General features: G+C 52.0%; 1 protein-coding gene across 1 annotated transcript in view; it reads left to right on the plus strand.

Annotated features, from left to right (window-relative positions):
• The window catches only part of GREB1 (growth regulating estrogen receptor binding 1), a 69,631-nt gene that overhangs the window by 45,191 nt on the left and 9,147 nt on the right, over positions 1–15,293 (plus strand). The window contains exons 20-25 of the mRNA XM_060117214.1: positions 1,227–1,316; positions 4,209–4,831; positions 7,556–7,658; positions 9,917–10,075; positions 11,410–11,552; positions 13,732–13,893. Of these exons, the coding sequence (XP_059973197.1) occupies positions 1,227–1,316; positions 4,209–4,831; positions 7,556–7,658; positions 9,917–10,075; positions 11,410–11,552; positions 13,732–13,893 (1,280 nt within the window). The remainder of the gene's footprint in view (positions 1–1,226; positions 1,317–4,208; positions 4,832–7,555; positions 7,659–9,916; positions 10,076–11,409; positions 11,553–13,731; positions 13,894–15,293) is intronic.

A 15,293-nucleotide genomic window follows, 5' to 3' on the forward strand; every position in this document is an offset into this window, starting at 1 on the left:
ATGGAGGGATGGATGGAGGGAGGGAGGGAGGGTTGGAAGGAGGGAGGGAGGGATGGATGGAGGGAGGGCTGGATGGAGGGATGGATGGAGGGAGGGAGGGATGGATGGAGGGAGGGAGGGTTGGAAGGAGGGAGGGAGGGATGGAGGGAGGGATGGATGGAGGGATGGATGGAGGGAGGGCTGGATGGAGGGGGGATGGAGGGATGGAGGGGGGATGGAGGGAGGGAGGAATGGAGGGGGGATGGAGGGATGGAGGGATGGAGGGATGGATGGATGGAGGGGGGATGGAGGGATGGAGGGGGGATGGAGGGATGGAGGGGGGGATGGAGGGAGGGATGGAGGGGGGATGGAGGGAGGGATGGATGGATGGAGGGAGGGAGGGATAGATGGAGGGAGGGAGGGAGGGATGGATGGATGGAGGGAGGGAGGGATGGAAGGAGGGATGGAGGGATGGATGGAGGGAGGGATGGATGGAGGGAGGGAGGGATGGAGGGAGGGATGGATGGAGGGATGGATGGAGGGAGGGAGGGATGGATGGAGGGAGGGAGGGAGGGTTGGAAGGAGGGAGGGAGGGATGGAGGGAGGGAGGGAGGGTTGGAAGGAGGGAGGGAGGGATGGAGGGAGGGATGGAGGGAGGGATGGATGGAGGGATGGATGGAGGGAGGGCTGGATGGAGGGATGGATGGAGGGAGGGAGGGAGGGAGGGATGGAGGGATGGATGGAGGGAGGGAGGGATGAAGGGAAGGAGGGATGGATGGATGGAGGGAAGGATGGATGGAGGGATGGATGGATGGAGGGAGGGAGGGATGGATGGAGGGAGGGAGGGATGGAGGGAGGGCTGGATGGAGGGATGGAGGGATGGATGGATGGAGGGAGGGATGGATGGAGGGATGGATGGATGGAGGGAGGGATGGATGGAGGGAGGGAGGGATGGATGGAGGGAGGGATGGATGGATGGAGGGAGGGATGGAGGGATGGAGGGAGGGAGGGAAGGAGGGATGGATGGATGGAGGGAGGGAGGGATGGAGGGATGGATGGAAGGAGGGATGGATGGATGGAGGGATGGATGGAGGGATGGATGGATGGGTGGGTGGATGGGTGGTTGGGTGGGTGGGTGGACAGATGAGAGATAATATGTGTGAACGCACTCTGTAAACTGTGAAGTGCTGGGGGAACGTACAGGACCATGATTACGAGGCCTCTTCAGTGTGTGTGTTTTGAAACAGGCTCCACGTCAGAGAAGAGGAGCCCCGTGAAGAGAGAACGATCCCGCTCCCACGACTCCGCGTCTTCATCCCTCTCCTCTAAGGCATCCAGTAAGTCTCCAAGGGGTAAAGATCCCACAATTGGACCGTTTTTGTTCTTTGAGATTTTCAAAGAATGAAAAGAGATCCTTTATTTTCAACTAGAACTGGAAAGAGAAGGGATCCACGAAGAACTGGCCTCTCTAGAGAGTATGCATCTTTCTGGACTTGGGCGGGGAATGGGGGGGTCCTCCCCTGGAGGAGGTCGTGGCCTCTGCCCCTGCAGGGCCTGTGCCGGGTGGTGTCAGACGGTCCTCCCTCTGTGCTCTACAGGCAGCTGTTGGTTTGGGGAATCAGGGGAGAGGAGCTGGGTGAGTGTTCTTGTCGAGTCTGAGGGCGGAGAGAAGTGGACACAGAAGACGTCACTGGGGGAGAAATAACAAAATTTAGCCAGTGTCACTGACCCCTGGACCTGGACCACACTTTGGTGGAGGGAGTGGGGCATGTGGATGAAGTGCTCCAGGTCTCTGCTCTGGGGGCTGCCTTGGCCTCAGGAGCAGTCAGGACGGGAGCACATGAGACAGTGTCGCATGTCTTCCCACCACAAGCATTTACGGGGAACCTACTCTCTACCTGGCTCAGGGCATTGAGAGACCAATTAGATACGGACCTGCTCTCAAGGAAACCATCGTTCCTTTGGACCACGTTATGTTGCAGTAGGGGCTGCTGTATTTTTTCCTGCACACATATTCACACCTGTGAGGTGTTATGGTTACGCATATGAGGGAGTAATTAATTTTGTCTCAGGTGAGGCAGATTTAGCGGTAGGGTGTGATCCCTGCAGGTTTCAGAGAGCAGCCGGTCTTTGGGCCTTGCAGGAGAAGGCTTTCCAGTGCAGGAGAAGGTATTCCAGGTGGAGGAGACTTCACAGGTAGAGGAGGCTTGGGGCCTGAAGGTGTGTGTGGTGCTTGGGTGCAGTGAGTGGTCCCAGGGTTACAGCTCAGGGTCAGGGCCTGGCTGCGAAGGTCAGAGCACATCAGGGGGTTTGGCTTGCGGCCTTCTTGGGTTTCCTTTCTCCTTCCCCCTCCCCACCTGCCCACGGATAATAGTGGGCCAGTGGTGGGGCTCTCCCTCACAGGTGTGCACAGAGGGAGTCAGACGAGGCCTCCTTAGCATGAGCCTGGTCTCTGTGATAGAAGAAAGGTCTGATTTATTGGCTGGAGTCAGTCAGAAAAGCCAAAGGCTGCAGCTTGTTATCCTCCTGCCCCAAGCAATAGAGGGAGCCCAGGGTACCAGGGGGGCACCTGAGAAGTGGATGATCTGTGCCATTAGAATAGAGAGGTGTGGTGCTTTGTTTTTCCCTGGTCCTGGGCTGACAGAAGGTTCTGGGACACACAGGTCTGTGCACTGTCTTCAGGTGGAGTAGAAGGCCCAGGCTGCCAGCCAGCCTCCCCTTCCAGTGAGGTGACTTTTTAAAATTCCTCAGAGGGTCCTGGGATCTTAGGGGTCTCTGATGAGATGCTTCCCGTGTCTCTGATGAGATGCTTCCCGTGTCTCTCATGAGATGCTTCCTGTGGCCTTCGGTGTAACTCCCACATTTCAGGAGGTCCAGGGAGAGGGGACTTGGCCACAGGAGTCAAGAGCGGGGGGCGGGGTCACACGAGTCAGCCTGGGAGGGGCTGGGTCGCTCTTTTATAGACTGACAGTCCCCCTGGATTCAACCGGGGCAGAATGACTGAGGTCAGGGCGGGTGGACGGAGAAAAACATCAGTGTGGGTCTCCGTCCTTCGGGTCCTCCCAGTCTGGGCCTCCCAACCTAGGACATGGGTGAAGACATTTGGGTCCCCGTGGTCTACTTTTGGAACCTCATGCCCCTTTCATGTCCTTTGTGTCCACCTGTCCCTCCCCCGGACCAGATGCCCAGGTCCTCATAGCCTCCCCGACCCTGGTCCTTAGCTCCTCCCCTGCCTCTGAGCTGATCACCTCGGTGGCTTCCCCGGGGAAGAGGCATTTTAGCAGGAGTCAGGCCTTTAGCCTAGAGGGACAGGCCGGTGCTGCATTTCCTCTGTCCACGAGCAGCCTGTAACCAAGCAAGACGCAGGCTGCGGGGTTGAGTCAGAGCCTTGCTGGGGAGCTGGGATCCAGTGGGGAGGCTGGCTGAGCGGTGGGTAGCAGCACGCAGGCTGAACCAAGTGTCATGGGGCGGGGTCTGGGGAGGGTGGCCTGGGCAGCAGCTTCCCTCGTCTCCAGGAGAACAGCAGAGCTAAGATAGAGATGGGGTTCCCGTGGAGCCTGAGGTGCTCGGGGTCGCTTGGAGCTGGCACGCACGCCCCGGGCAGATGTGGCTGGATTGATATGAAAGACAGGGACAGCTGTATTTTATGAAAGAGAGCTTTTATTGTCTTTCATTGATATAAAAGACAACACTGCCCCTCCGTGTCCAGGGACTCACACTCATCTTGCCTTTCAACATGGTCCACGTGGGGAAAAGGGCAAAAGAAACCCCGTATTTGGGTAGCTGCTGTGCATATTGCATTTTCCGTCCTGAGTTCTTCTAGAAGCTAAGTGGTTGTAGCATTAGCGTCAAGCCTTTTCAGTCCTGTGAATTTTGCTGCTTTGAACCAGAAGCACCACTATGCTGTGCAGAGGGGAGATCGGAGCTCCAGGACCCACCTGCACAGAAGCAGGAGTGTAGCCTGGGCGCTGAAGGTGAGGGCTCTAGAACAGATCGGGCGGGGCGTGCAGAGGAGAGACCTTTGCGACGTGTATGGGGCCAGGGAGCGGCGCTGGCTGTCTCCCCACAGTGCCTCCTGGCTCTGTCAGAAGGACAGAGGGGTCTGTGTTTAACCAGAGGTGGGTTGGCATTGACGGACATTCCCAGTCGTCGCAGGTAAGGGGAGTTGGTGCTGCAGAAGCAGGAGATGCGGGCCCGGGGCCCTGACTGACGGGACCCTCTCTCCGCAGGCTCAGCGCGGTGCGGCGAGTCCCCGGCTCAGGCTCAGCCGGCGGGGCCCTCGCGGGGGGACCGGGCCCGATCGCCTCAGCCCTGCGGCCCCGCGGAGGAGGGCAGGGCCCCGGGAGAGAGACAGTGGCCCCGGGCGGGGCGGGGGCCGCCGTCGGCCATCAGCAGGCGCAGCCCCGGGCTGGCCCCCCAGCCGGACCCCGGCCTCAAGACCGGCCAGTGGAGCATCCAGGTGTCAGTGCCCTCATCGTCCTCCTCGGGCTCGTCCTCCTCGTCCGCGATGCCCGCCACCGGCCCGCTCGTCCTGCAGGCCGCCCAGTGCTCCATGACCAAGGCCTGCCGGCGGCCGCCCGTGGTCTTCCTGCCCAAGCTGGTGTACGACATGCTCACGTCCACCGACGGCAGCGGCCTGCCCAAGGCCGCCTCGCTCCTGCCCTCGCACTCGGTCATGTGGGCCAGCTCCTTCCGGCCCCTGCTCAGCAAGACCATGACGTCCACGGAGCAGTCACTGTACTACCGGCAGTGGACGGTGCCCCGGCCCAGCCACATGGACTACGGCAGCCGCGCCGAGGGCCGCGTGGACGGCTTCCACCCGCGCCGGCTGCTGCTCAGCGGGCCCCCCCAGGTGGGTGCCGCCCCGTGCGCCTGGGCTCCGCGGGGCTTGTGTTCGCGCCCAGAGGCAGGTTTGGGGCGTATTCACACCTGCCTTCCCTCTGTGGAATCTCGGATGGCCCTAAGTGGGCAGGTGGACGGCTGGGTGACCTCCATGCTCTGACCCCGGTTTCCTCCTCTGCGTGACGTGTGGGTGGAGGAGTTCTCTGCGGGTGCTTGTTGCTCCTTCAGACAACGATTCTGCATTTCCCACGCTATTGCATTCGGTGCTCACGGCCAGTCTGCGGTTCCCTCCCACTCTGACAATGGAAGCCAACCCCTGTTTCTGCCCTGCAAGATTTTGGTGAAACTGAACAGGGAGATGAGAAACCTGTCACCATCTCCCAGCTCTTTGTATTTTTCTGACAACAAAAGACCGTTTCACCTGTCAACATGGCAGGAACCTGGGCGGTGTGAATGTCAGGTGTCGTGAGCATGTAAGGGGACGCACGAGGTCGGTTTGGGGTCTTGGGGGGGGCCTCGGCCAGACAGGGCAGGGCTGGAGGGTGGGCCCTACAGTGAACTGCCTGGGGCTGGATTCAGACTAAAACATCACCTGAGCCCTGGGCCAGTTCCAGCCTTCTCTGTGCCTCACTGTCCTCCTCTGAGAATGAGGAAGATAATAGCACCTCTATCACAAAAACAGGAGTGTTAACAAGAGAATAATTCTAGGGCACCTGGAACGTGGCCTGACCCCTGGGAAGCATTGTTCTTGTCACCATCATCATCACTGTCCCAATTCAAGACATGTTTCCTTTTCACACCGAATGTTCATTCCCCTGCCAGGTACCTACCCCAAGAAACACAAACCCACAAAAATATGTATAAGAATGCTCATTTTTGTATTGTTTACAGTAGTTAAAAAACAGACTGGAAACAAGTTGCATTGGTCAAGTTTGGTTGAAAATATTTGAGCACAACAGTATCATGCAATTCAGCCACAGAAAGTTTGAACTATTCAATAGACCTTTATACACTGACATTGAAATTTCTCTAAGGTACTTAACTTTTTTTTTTTTTTTTTTTTTTTTTTTTTTTTTTTTTTTTTGCGGTACGCGGGCCTCTCACTGTTGTGGCCTCTCCCCGCTGCGGAGCACAGGCTCCAGACGCGCAGGCTCAGCGGCCATGGCTCACGGGCCCAGCCGCTCCGCGGCATGTGGGATCCTCCCGGACCGGGGCACGAACCCGTGTCCCCTGCATCGGCAGGCAGACTCTCAACCACTGCGCCACCAGGGAAGCCCGGTACTTAACATTTTAAAGATCAAGTCGCAGAATAATATATACGTGGTGTCATCAATTATGAAAAAAAATCAGTGTGTGTATGTGTCTGCGTGTGTGAAAATATCTAAAAAATCCCTGACAGGAGAGCTTGGGGGCGGAGGGGACTGGAATTTGTGACCATTCTACTTTATTATTGATCTGTATTTCTTGAACTTTTAAATGAGTATATAGTACTTTTCATAATTTAAAAAAATAGGAAAAAATAAAATGTTTTTTAAAAAGGATTCCTGGTTTCTCCATACCCCTCACATTACTGAATGTTACCAATCTTTAAAAACTTTTGCCTTTTTGATAGGGGAGGAATAGTATATTTCTAGTATAATAGTAAGGGTGAATATATTTTAATATATTTATTGGTCATTGGCACTTCTTTTACAGTGACTTTCTGGTTTTGTTTCTCTTATTTTTCCTTTAGTCCATTTGACTTTTATTCTTTTGCTTTGTTCTTTAGATTATAATTTTTAATCCTTTGTTGGTTACATGTATTGCATATATTTTCTCCAAAGCTCCCCCCCAGTTGTGTTTCATATTTTCTTTTTGGGTCAGTTATTTCCGGGACTTCCCTAGCAGTCCAGTGGTTAAGACTCCGTGCTTCCACTGCCGGGGGTGTGGGTTCCATCCCTGGTCGGGGAGCTAAGATCCCACATGCCGTGTGGCACCGCCAAAAAAATAAAAATAAAAAGTTAGTTATTTCCATTCATCAGCATTTGTCGAATACTTGCTGTGAACCGGGCGTTGAGCTAAGAACTTCGGGAGCACATTCTTAGCGCACCAGGGTGGACGGAGGCGAGGATAGCCCACAGGTACCCATGTAACCAGTTGTGACCTCAGTGAACTAAGACCAATAGTATACTGGCCTGGTGCTGGGCTAGAGGGGGCAGGGGACTCTCTAAAACAAGAAGAAAGAGAAGGAAGAAGAGAAAAATCATTTTATTTCTTTTCCTGGCCTTAGGAGGAGATAAATGTGATGCCAGCCTTTTATGTCCCGCACAGTGAATTTTCTTGTCTTACTACAGCCATATCAATTAATATAAGATAGCAATTTGTAATTACGCAAGACTCTTTTAAGACATTATTGAAATGTCAGTCCATTTTTTTTTTGAAGCAACCTTTGTTCAGCTCCTGATGGAGTCCTACTTCTAACAGCTTAAACCATGTGGCCAGTTAAAATCTGGAAAGACATTTGCAATGATTTATAAGCAGGTGGGTCTCCCGCCCACCAGAGTTCATCTGTCTGCCTGCCATGCTTCTTCAGGCCACATTTTCCCTCAAATGTCTTTGCATCCCCCCAGCCCTCCTTTTAATTAGGTGAGATGGTTAAAAGAGGTGGCGGCGTGGAGGCATGTCAGGTGCTCAGTCAGCGCCTGCACGTAGGCAGGGCGTACTGAGGCTGGCTCCTGTTTTGCTGTCTCTACAGATCGGGAAGACAGGCGCCTACCTGCAGTTCCTCAGCATTTTGTCCAGAATGCTCATTCGGCTGACGGAAGTGGATGTTTACGATGAAGAAGAGATCAATATCAGTGAGTTATCTGCTGATGACCTTGGGCTTGGCATCATCTTTAATGGGTTTCTCAAGTGACTTCTGCTGTATCTTTTACTTTGAAGATGGAATTCTCAGATTAATGATCTGACTCCTCCCAAGGGCCTTGTGGGGCTGCTTTTATCTTGCCCTTGGAGCCATTTTGCTCAGTCCTAGAATAGTGCCTGGGAGGCCTTGGTGGGAGATAAAATTACGGTACTAAAAATACCTGCTGTTTACTGCGCACCTTCCAAAACATCAACCACTGCGCTAGATGGTTTACATAAATCACCACATTTCTTTTCCTATGCCACACCAAGAGATGGATAGTGGTATTCGGTTCCGGAATAACACGTTCAGGAGTCCAGCTGGGAGGTGGTAGAGCTGGCGCCCAACGAGATTTCGTTGCTGCTTCTAGAAAGCGTCGTTGCCGTCAGGGGAGGGTTTCCCTCTCAGGCTGCTGAGCACATAGGTCCACATCTTGGGGCAAAATGGAAACATACGCTATGCAGGGAATAGCCTTTTCTTCTCATTCACGGAACAGAATTTACCCTGATTAAGGTAAGACTCTTTGAACAGCTGTTTCATGCTTATTGTAGAACACCTCCTCCATTTCCTCTTCCAACGCCCCTCCAGTGGCTCAGAAACTTGGTCTGGTAAAGGAATCCATCGCTTTGGGAATGAAGATTTGTGTAAGGAGTCGTGTGTTGTAGAGAAGGGGCCCCAGTAAGCTGGTAACAGCTCTTGGATTATGTACGTTTAAGAGGTACAGCTGGATGATTTGATACACGTATACACTGTGAAGTCATCACCGCAGTCACGCTAATGACCGTATTCATCACCTCACACAGTTACCTTACCGTGTTCAGCAGCATTATTCACCATAGCCAAGATGTAGAAACAACCATATTTTGTCCATTAATGGACAGACAGTTGAGTGGATAACGATGGGGTATATACTGGCGATGTATTCAGCCTTGACAACGAAGGAAATCTTGTCATTTGGATACACAGAACTTTTTTAGATGCTCTTGCTGTGTTTGAGTTTTGACTTGGAGAAAATTTAGAACCAAGGAAGCCCATCCAGTCCTTGGTCTTTCCTTTGAAGGAGAAGGGAAAGAGGCTTTTCATCGAAACTCTGAGCTTTCCACCGTTTCCCCACAGTTTGAAACCGTTTTTCAAATGAAAGTCAACAGGTCTGCTGCATTTCTGTCTCCTCATTTTGTTGGATATACCAATGATACAGATAGGATTTGAATCCAGTTTGTTAAACTTCAAAGCCTTATTTTCTTAAATGCTCTCTTATTGCCTTGGGTTTCTCTTTGGCAAAATGTGTGTAATTCCTGTTTTACAGGATGCTGTGAAGATTAATGGAAGTTATACATATGAAACACTGAGCACCTATTAAATATGGAATAAATGTTCCTTGCCCTCTTCTTTCCTTATTTTTTCTGTTTCTTATGGACATGTACTCCGCCCACATATATATAGTAGGACACACTGATATAGATATATAGATGTATATCAGTATCATCTATACTATATATATGTCATATCAAATATGTAAACTCGATATGATGTAAAATGATATTGATCAATTGATGTAAAATCAATATGTTACATATGTTTGAGTTGGACCAACTAGATTTTTTTACCTTTTAGCCAACAAGCATTTAGTGAGCACTGTAGACTACACCAATTATAATGTAGGGTGATACACTGCAAATGTGGAAATGTGGATTGGGCCATGAGTAGTGGTGGCATTCAGAAGGGAGAAACCAGTGTACCTGAGCATTCAAAAGAGGCTTTCTAGAAGCGAAGTGATAGGAGTTGGGCCTTACTGGCTGGGTAGCATTTAGATATAAGAGCAAGAGAGAGAACTACATGAAGTTCTGCCGGTGGTGTGGACCAGTGTGGTATATTTGGGGGACGGTGCTGGGGAGAAGCCCAGAGCCCAGGGGTAGGTACACTGCCAGGAGTGGAAGTTAGTGTAAGTTAGAAGAGCAACCCCATCCCATAGGAAACACAGCATAAGGCTGTTTGTCTGCATAGACATAGATCTGAATGCACCTTCTTGGTGAATTAGAACAATCCTGAAAATGGAACGGGTGCCAGAGTATCTGAGACTCAGTGGAGTTCCCCAGGTAACCTGTAGACTCAGTATCAATTCCACTTCTATCATCATCCTTGGGCACATTTGACATAAATCCTTCTCACTTCCTGTTTTGTCATATATCTGTGTTTCTGCTGATCCTGTAGACCTCAGAGAAGAATCAGATTGGCATTACCTCCAGCTTAGTGACCCCTGGCCGGACCTGGAGCTGTTCAAGAAGTTGCCTTTTGACTACCTTATTCACGACCCGAAGTATGAGGATGCCAGTCTGATCTGTTCACACCATCAGAGCATGAAGAGCGAAGGTCAGGTTTTTAAATCTCTTGCTGACTCCTTCTTCCACAGTACGTGGGAACAGCCTCTTAAAGGGCTGAGCTGAATCTTGTTAGGGATGAACTTATCTGATGGGGGTGGGTGAACCGACAGCGCCTGGTGGAGGACTGAGGTCGCCACCTCACCTGATGGGAAGGGCTCTTCACAGACCTCACGAAGGAAGACTCAGGGCTCGGTTGGTGCTGAATAACGGTGAGGACCCTCTTGGTGGTTTATCATGACCGGAGGATTCTGAAGGTTCTGGCTAATAGAGGAAGAAGACATGTATGTTTCTCTATGAATTTGGATTGTAACAAAATGCACCTATTTCCCTTTCTGCCCTTGGTCTCTCGTTTTCTCGCTCCTTCTTCAGGGACTGCTGACTTCCACACTATTATGACCCTGCTGGGTTTCAGGGTCACCGGCAGCAAACATCGGACATGAGTGGCCGGTGTGATTATAATCACTGACTAGGGAAGTTTGGTGAATGCTGCGTGAGAGGAAAATACTCACCGGTCTCCTTTTCAAACCAATCATTTTATCTTCGCTGCTCTCAGAGCAGATCACTTTTTTTTTTTTTTAAGATTTATTTAATTTATTGGCTGCGTTGGGTCTTCCATTGCTGTGCACTGGCTTTCTCTAGTTGCAGCGAGCGGGGGCTACTCTTCGTTGTGGTGTGAGGGCTTTTCATTGCAGTGGCTTCTCTTGTTGTGGAGCACAGGCTCTAGACACGCAGACTTCAGTAGTTGTGGCACACGGGCTTCAGTAGTTGTGGCTCACGGGCTCAAGAGCGCAGGCTCAGTAGTTGTGGCACACGGGCTTACTTGCTCCGCGGCATGTGGGATCCTCCCGGACCAGGGCTCAAACTCATGTCCTCTGCATTGGCAGGCGGATTCTTAACCACTGCGCCACCAGGGAAGCCCAAGCAGATGACTTTTACTGAAGGTTCCTTCACATAGTAGACCTTCTCGAATGGAGGTTGACTGTTAAAATCTTAATTTTGCTAAGTCATTTGAAAACCTGGAGGTGATTCATGTGCTTTACAGTACTGGCATAGTATGTTGGCGATCGATTTACATTGTCATGTAGCGAATCCTTGAATATGTTTATGAACCATGCATAGGTGCGTGCGTAAGACGCCACGTGAATGTAGCCTTCAGTTTATCCCACTGAGACTCTGTCCTTTCTGACCAGCTGAGTCACCTTGGGGCAGACAGGTGAGAGGTGATCACACAAAGTCCTGTTGCCGTGGTTCCCTGTGAGTAGGCAGGGGAGAGAACGTGGGCTGTGCCTCCTGCTGTTCTTTAATGCTGGGGATTTCGTGCAGACAGAGGGACGCGCCGGAAGCCGGAGGACCTCTACGTGCGGCGCCAGACGGCGCGGATGAGGCTCTCCAAGTACGCGGCGTACAACACATACCACCACTGCGAGCAGTGCCACCAGTACATGGGCTTCCGCCCCCGCTATCAGGTAGGACGGAGCCCCCGCTCCAGCGGCACTTCCCATTCTACACTTAGTATTGCTTTTCATCTCAGACCCAGATGGGGAAAGAGGAGGAGGGGCAGCAGGAGCCGATGGGAGCCAGTCAGACGCCTGCGCGGCCAACTTTTTTTTACATACTTTTCCCCCATCAATTGTTACGTACTTCGTGCATTATGTGTATATTCACGTATACAAGTACATATACATCAAATTGTACACAACACATAATATGTGTAATCGTGCATTATTTACTCCATGCTTATAGCACTTACATTAAATCGTTGGTATTACGTAGTACATATATGTATTAATGGTACATAGCTCATTAAGTCAAATCAATTCCAGTCAATATGCATGTCATAATGATTTATTCACAGTTCAGCCACCACCGTATTATCACTGTCACACACATGAAATAAACTACCCATCATCACAACCCTTATTCTCAGTATTATCCTATCAGTAGGAGGCCTTCCGCTGCTGTCAGGATTTACACCCGAATGAATAATCATCCAAAAAATAACAACATTGTTTTACCTACACTGATAGCCGTTACAGCATGAGGTAATTTATACTTCTCTGTACGACTTACACACTCATGTATACATGAGTGGATGCCCCAGAAAGGCCCAGAGGTGTCAATAGCACTGGCTTTCTCTGTCCGTCCCCGTTACAGAGGGATACAGCAGACAGTAGCTTTCATTCTCCCGAATCTGCTCGGCCTTGAGCTCAGCTTCCACTGAAGTAGCACCTGTCTTCTTTTAGCACAGACTTTTTTAAACGATGTCATTTTACTGTAGACGAAATTAGAAAGTACATATGAGTGGTTTTTCAAAGGATTAAAATAATCAGAAATCCTATTTGCTGCAGAATAATTCTCCTAACATTTTTTCCCTCGGAGATGAAGCTTTTCTTTCAAGGCAGAGAAACATATAAGTGAAGACGTTGTCTTGATTTTGAAATTTAAAGATCTGGAGAGACTCAAAAGGGTTCAGTCCCTGGTCACTTCAGGGTCTGCCGTGAAGGAATGAATGAAGCATGGGGGGCGGGTTTGAGCTCTGGCCGGAGGGCTGGGTCTGTGTGCAGGCACGCGGGTCTGGGGGGCCACACTGGCAGGGGACGTGAAACCAGGCCCTGTGAGGAGCACTGAGGGGCACACGCTGGCCCCCTGCTGGCACTTCCCTGCCTCTGCTTGTTCTGTTCTTCTTCCTTCATCGCTCAAGGCTCCCTGAGAGGAAGTCCTAGGAGATTCCTCAGTTACGACCCTCTGTGTTCCCTCCCCAGGTCAGAATCTGTTTCTCCCTCATCTCTGCTCTCAAAGTAGAGCCACAGTAGGACTTCACAGCCGGCATGTCCCAGTCCGCATCGGCCCTCCCCTGGCCCCCGTGGTTCCCGGGAGGGCACAGCACAGGCTAGCTGCACGTCTGCAGGAGGGGCTGTCAGATGGAGGGTGAGGGTCAGGGAAGACCCCTCTGTGGACACCTGAGCTGAGAACTGGAGGAGGCATAAGCATGGCCTGGGCAAAGCTGGCCTGGGAGGTCACACCAGAGGGCAGTGCGGGCCCAGTGACTGGGTGAGGGGAGGGCTCCTTGGACGAAGTGACTGGAGGTGAGGCTAGACTGGGGATCGGAGTGAGCCCAAGACCTGTGGGTGTGTCAGTTTCCACGTCCACCAAGTGGGGGTGAGGACATAGGGTTGTTAACTGCTTCACAGATGGTTAATTTTAATGCCATGGGGACGGGAGGGGGCCTGGACGTGGTGCGTGATATAGAAACGCACAAGTTCGCAGTTATTGTCTTATTAATATGCTGTTACACATATTACCTATGGTGGGAAAATAACCTTTGTCACAATTAAAAATGTGATCTGGCACGTGAATGCTTTCGTTGGTAACCCAGCGCCCCTCTGGGTCGGGTCCAGCGTCGGGAAGGGCTGGGCGGCTGACGTGGCGTCACTGGGTGAAGCACAGTCAGCACCGGGACGGGCATGGCCGCTGGCCCAGTGGGTGTGGCCTCAGGTGTGGGCGTCCACACTGTGTCCTGGCGTCAGCCTGGGGCAGAGGCGGCAGCGACCTCTGTGTAGTAACGGCCACAGCGGGCCTGGGTTCTTCCGGGAAGTCAGGCCGGACTCTGATGACAAGCTCTGTCCTTTCCCCCTCGCACCTCAGCTCTATGAGTCCACCCTGCACGCCTTTGCCTTCTCTTACTCCATGCTAGGAGAGGAGATCCAACTCCACTTCATCATCCCCAAGTCCAAGGAGCACCACTTTGTCTTCAGCCAACCCGGAGGCCAGCTGGAGAGCATGCGGCTGCCCCTCGTCACAGACAAGGTACTGGCTTCGAGTCCCCAGGGGGCAAATCAAAGTGGCTGCAAGGGACCACCGAGCTGGAGACCCAGAGACTGTAGTTCTTGATGAGTCGGGCACATGGGGTGGGGTCTGGCGGGGAGAGACGAACGTGGTGACTCAATTTGGAGGAGGCTGGGGAGCACAAGGGCTTTGTGGTCACTCAGAGTCAAATCTGAGTCAGGTTTGACATCATACTGTCACTTGATGTCTCTGAGCCTCAGTTTCCTCATCTGTAAGCTTTGGGCAATAATAACTCTTGCAAAAGCTTGTGGTGAGAATTGTATGGAGTAACCAAGGTCAGGCCCCAGCACGGTACCTGGAAGATAACAAGGGCCAGTGAATGTTCGTCCCTTCCTCTCTCTTTTCTTTCATGCTGTCTCTTATGGAACATTTGAAACAGGCTAAGATGGCAGAATAGTATAACGATTACCCCAGGGCTGCTTACCCAACCTCAACAGTTATTCACTCAAGGCCAGTCTTGCTTCATCAAGCCATCTCTCTTCATCTGCCTTCCTGTGTTACTTGGAAGCGAATCTCAGACATTGCATCATTTCATTTGTAAATATTTCAACGTATATCTCTAAAGGAGAAATTCTCTCTCTTCCGAGGAGATTGTTCCTAATGATGCATTGTCTCTCTGGCCGCCATTCTTAGGGGTGCTGGTTTGATAGTTCCAGCCTGACAACCTCAGGGTCAACCGGCTGCCCCTTCCCCAGCCCCAGCCCCACGGACCTTGTGTACAGCTCTGCTGTTCCTTCTCCAGAGGGCCAGGCATGCCCAGAGCTGAACCCAGCCTAGCAGACCCAGCAGGCTATTATCAAGAATGAAAACATTGGGCTTCCCTGGTGGCGCAGTGGTTGAGAGTCCGCCTGCTGATGCAGGGGACACAGGTTCGTGCCCCGGTCCGGGAAGATCCCACATGCTGTGGAGTGGCTGGGCCCGTGAGCCATGGCTGCTGAGCCTGCGCGTCCGGAGCCTGTGCTCCACAACGGGAGAGGCCACAACAGTGAGAGGCCCGCGTACCGCAAAAAAAAAAAAAAAAGAAGAATGAAAACATTTGTAAAGTGGCAGTGAGGCCTTTACTATAAGGTGCTTGAGCCTTTATCAGTTACTGCACTAGCTTTTCCAGGCGGTTCCCATCAGAACTGGTTATGAAGGGCTTCCCTGGTGGCGCAGTGGTTGAGAATCCGCCTGCCGATGCAGGGGACACGGGTTCGAGCCTTGGTCCGGGAAGATCCCACATGCCGTGGAGCAACTAAGCCCGTGTGCCACAACTACTCAGCCTGCGCTCTAGAGCTCGCGAGCCACAACTACTGAGCCCGCGTGCCACAACTACTGAAGCCCATGTGCCTAGAGCCCGTGCTCCGCAACAAGAGAAGCCA

Source organism: Mesoplodon densirostris, chromosome 14, assembly GCF_025265405.1.
Source record: "Mesoplodon densirostris isolate mMesDen1 chromosome 14, mMesDen1 primary haplotype, whole genome shotgun sequence".
In the NCBI taxonomy this organism is placed as follows: domain Eukaryota; kingdom Metazoa; phylum Chordata; class Mammalia; order Artiodactyla; family Ziphiidae; genus Mesoplodon; species Mesoplodon densirostris.